Source organism: Ursus maritimus, unplaced genomic scaffold (genome assembly GCF_017311325.1).
Source record: "Ursus maritimus isolate PB19 unplaced genomic scaffold, ASM1731132v1 scaffold_24, whole genome shotgun sequence".
NCBI lineage: Eukaryota > Metazoa > Chordata > Mammalia > Carnivora > Ursidae > Ursus > Ursus maritimus.
In genome coordinates, this window is record NW_024424897.1 from 45,594,900 (window position 1) to 45,599,541 (window position 4,642).

Sequence of the window (4,642 nt, forward strand, 5' to 3'; positions counted from 1 at the left end):
GGTGAGAAGATGGAATAGGTGAGGTTAAGAGAATGAATAAATGAATTACATAATGAGGGAATTCAATATTACATAAAAACCAGAGAGAGACTCCTAACAAAAAGTGACATTCAGAGATAATATTGACTCTTACTCAATTATACCTGATGTCTGAAAGGGTGAAGCTACATATTGCTGACACCACTTCTACTCTGGAACCTGACAAAATCAAATGGAAGCCTGAAGACTTGAGTGGCTTTGCCCTGGGAGAAAAAGGTGGCTTCCTGGAGGGGGAGGACATTGGGGCTGGATTTTCAAGTGCATCTTAATAGGTGACTCCAATGAACTCTCCAATATGACCTCACATTGGTTCTGAGGAGAGTCTCTTGCTGAAGAGTTTCCCCAGGGCAGCCTTCATGTCTCGGTTTCTCAGACTGTAGATGAAAGGATTTAACATGGGGGTCACTGCCATGTACATCACAGTTATCACTGCGTCCTTCAGGCTGTAACTAGACAGAGGGCGGAAATACATGCCCATGACTGTGCCATAATACAGAGAAACAACCGTGAGGTGGGAACCACAGGTGGAGAAGGCTTTGAGCACACCCTTGGTGGATGGAACCCGTAAGACTGTGGAAAAGACATGAATATAGGAGATGATGATGCATAGTAATGGCACAGAGAAAACACCAACCCCTAGGTACATCATCCTCACATTAAAGTGGATGTCAGAACAGGACAGCTTAAGCAGAGGGGTAATGTCACAGTAGAAGTTGGCTACTTCCTTGTTGCCACAGAAAGACAGACCAGCTGTGAGCAGAGTGTGGGGGAGGGCGTTGGCATTTCCAACCACCCAGGACCCAACAACTAGGAAGACACAAGTCCCTGGCCTTATAATTGTTGTGTAATGAAGTGGGCGGCTGATGGCCACAGCACGGTCATATGCCATTGCAGCCAGGATATAGCTATCTGTGTTAGCCATGCCAATCATGAAATACATCTGTGTTAGGCATCCTCCAAAGGAGATGGCTTTGCTGCCTAAGACATGGTTGGCCAGCATTTTAGGGATGGTTACAGAGGAGAAGAGGATGTCAACAAAGGAGAGATTGGCAAGGAAAAAGTACATGGGGTTGTGAAGGCGAATGTCAGAGTGAATGGCCAAGATGATGAGCAGGTTTCCAATCAATGTGATGGGGTAAATGAACAGGAAGAGGACGAAGAAGAAGTCTTCCTGTTGCTGCTCACCACTGACTCCCAGGAGAATGAAACCAAAGGTAAAAGACTGGTTGTCTCCTCTCATCCTCTCATGGATCCTTCAGCAGAAAGAGGAGAGGAATCCAGAATTATTAGTAAAGTTATTGTGTGTAATGGTCTTCCTAAACTACCACTTTTGACCCCTGTGGTTGACCCCTATACTTAGGTGTGCTAAATCCAATAAATTGCAGGGGAAATCCCTGTTTGTCAGTGAACTTAATTTCCATGTGCTAGAAACTTTGTTAGGCTTTGTGGAAAAATTATAAATATGTGAAAAACAGTTTATTTATCCATTTAGTCATATATGATATAGCCTCTGCTCTGTAGCACCTTACAACTTAATGGAGATGGCAGAATTGCATGTAATTTTATTACATGTGGAAATGAAAGGACAGTGTTTTGAAGTCTGTGAAAAAAGCTCTCCAGTGGAAGGAGTGGTTAGTACAAGAGCACCGTGAACATAGAAATTGTTCCACTGACCAGACTGAGAATGAACCCGGAGCCAGGAATTAACTAGTGTCTGTCTGAACTGGCACGGAAGATTGTAAATTTTAAGGCTACTGGGCTTAGGTTGTAGCAAAAGAAGAATTGGGTGTTTACTCTTCAGGTATCCAATTCTGAAAGTAGACATTCACTACTTCCTTCAATAGGTTTCAACTTTATTCCAAACACTTAAATTTATGGAATCATAGTATTTTTCTCTTCTCTCCACTTACCTTTTTTTTTTTTTTTAAATTATTTCCTCTGGTGACTCATCGAATTCCATTGTGGCTTCATCTCCTGCTTAGTAGACTCTAGGTCTCTCTGTGTAGATTAGATCTTTTCTTCTCATTTCCATGAACAGTCATCCTGCCAACATGTCTGACTGAACCTCATCCTCTGCACATCATTCCTGAGTAGACAACAAGATACTTGAGAAAGAGAACCATACTTTGTTTATTGTTAATCTCCCTGACAGAGATTATTTGGAATATTAGTTTATGCACCAATACATTTGTACTCAATAGTTGGAATATAACCAGGTTTATTTCATGGCTTCTCACAAAGAGAATGCTACCAGGCATTGTCACTTAGGTTATCCCTCACCTCTACATCTGATCTTGTTGATTATTCATTTAAATAATTGATACATAAGTTTTCTACTTATTGTTTCAGTGCTTTAGCTTTGACCACCATCAGTTCCTACCTGAAATATTGTCGTGCTCCCTTAATTGATTCTCAACTGAAGAAGGTTCCCTCCTTTCATCCACCTGGACTCTGAGGCATACTAATTGTGTCAGAGACTTCTAGAATATTACCCAGATCCACTTTGTTCTCTTCCTCCTGGACACTGAGCTAGATTACTTATCCCAGCCTCCCTTGCACTGAAGTGTGGCATGTGACTGAGTTCTAGCCAATCCATATGTTCCAGTTCTGCTCTTCCTCCAAATTCTCTGTCTCCCTGGGCCCACTGGATGCAAATGGCCAGAAGGCTGAAGGGGATGGTGGAATCACATGGTGGAATGAGCCTGCGTCTCCAGTACTCTTCATTCGGGAAAGCCACTCACCACCAAGCACACCCACTAGCACCACTATATAATAGAAAGAATTTTATTTTGTTTAAACTGTTACATATTTTGCATGTATTTGTTACTGTAGTGCAGGATATACTAAGTAATTCACTAAGTTTTCTGTTTTTTTTTTAAAGATTTTATTTATTTGAGAGAGAGGGAGAGTGTGTGCGTGTGTGTGTGTGTGTGCATGAGCACGAGCAGGGGCACGGAGGGGCAGAAGAAGAGGGAGAAGCAGACTCCCTGCTGAGCAGGGAGCCAGACACTGGGCTCAATCCCAGGACCCAGGGATCATGACCTGAGCCAAAGGCAGATGCTTAACTGACTGAGCCACCCAGGTGCCCCAGTACTTCATTAAGTTTTCTAAAGAGATCCTGACTCAATAATTAAATATATCAGGAATTAATTTAATTACCAAATCTCAGTGTCTCCTGTAGTACACATTGAAATTATATGATAAGGAAGGGGAAACAGGTAAAAATTATCTTCCCCGAAAAATGATACTTTTTTTCATTTCTTCACCTAAATGAATTTGATTTTCTCTCTTATATGCCCTTTACCCTGTGTACACAGAATGATTTTATTTCAGAGTTGGGAGGGTTCAATAAATGGATGGCTCAGAAACTATGGTTACCTGAAATGGTAGAGAAGTATAGTATTAGAGAGACACTGTGTTGGCAACATGACAGATTTAGCTGATGTTGAGAGGTCACATCCCTATTAAAACACATAGACAACCTATACTAATTATTAAGGAAAAGAAAAAACATATAGCCAAATCTAAGGGAAAGAAATGGTATTACAGAAGTAAAGAAAGGAAAAGAACTTAGAGCAGGAGTTGTGGGCCGGAGATGATGCTGTGGTGCCCCTGGGAGATGTGGCCACTTATCCTTATACAGCAGGGAATTTATATTGAGCCTTCAGCATAAACTTGAAGTGTGGTCCTATTTGTGAAGAGAACACTAGAGGAAAATTTTGCCATATAAAAATTTAAGAGAAAGAACAAAATGGAAAGAATTCACAGAAAATATGATTGTCTACAGAAGAAATCCATGAGAGACTCCCCATACAAACTACGAAGTTTCAGGGAATTTATTTGATATAAGTCAATGTTGAAAAATCAATACTGTTGGTACACTTTAAAAATACATTGCAAAATATTATTTTAAAAAAGATTACTATTCCTAATATGAACAGAAAATTTAAGGAATCTAGAAATAATTCTAACAAATGAGGTCCAAGTTGGGATTCAAAAATTACAAAACTTTGGTGAAGGAAAAGAAGAATATCATAAAAAATGTAGACGTAAGCAATGTTTATGGAGACTCAATATTTTAAAGATGTCAATTCTGCTCTATTAATCAATGATTTGTTGCAATTCCTGTCAAAACACCACAGATTTCTTTTAACAATGGACCTTGGTAAAATGACCAAACAATTCATGCAGGAGAACAAAGAGCGAAGAAGACCCGAGACAACTAGAGAAAAAACATAAGGAGAGAGGAATGCTGTATAGGTATGGAAATTATTTCCCCTGGTACTTCAAAGATTTACTTATTTTTGAGAGAGAGAGAGAGTGGGCAAAGGGACAGAGGGAGCGAGTCTTCAAGCAGACTCCCCACTGAGCGTGGAATCTGGCACAGAGGTCAGTCTCACAACCCATGAGATCATGACCTGAGCTGAAACCAAGAGTCAGACGCTTAACTGATTGAGCCACCCAGCATCCCACCCCTGGTACTTCATATAGTGGATTAGCTCTGGCATAGGGACTGACAAATAAATCTATGTAACAGACCAGAAAGCTTAGAAACAGACCAAGTATTTCTTAGCAATTTGTAGATGACATGGTTGGTTCAGAA

General features: G+C 40.5%; 1 protein-coding gene across 1 annotated transcript; it reads right to left on the reverse strand.

Moving 5' to 3' along the window:
• Window positions 1-340: 340 nt before the first annotated feature.
• LOC103667145 (olfactory receptor 1A1-like) lies at window positions 341-1,404 on the reverse strand. Its single transcript, XM_008695264.2, has one exon. It carries the CDS (start codon window positions 1,277-1,279, stop codon window positions 341-343), a length of 939 nt encoding a protein of 312 aa, XP_008693486.2. The 5' UTR covers window positions 1,280-1,404.
• Window positions 1,405-4,642: the final 3,238 nt, after the last annotated feature.

Coding starts and splice junctions, on each gene's coding strand:
- LOC103667145 (XM_008695264.2), bottom strand. CDS start 1,279: ATGAGAGGAGACAACCAGTCTTTTACCTTTGGTTTCATTCTCCTGGGA.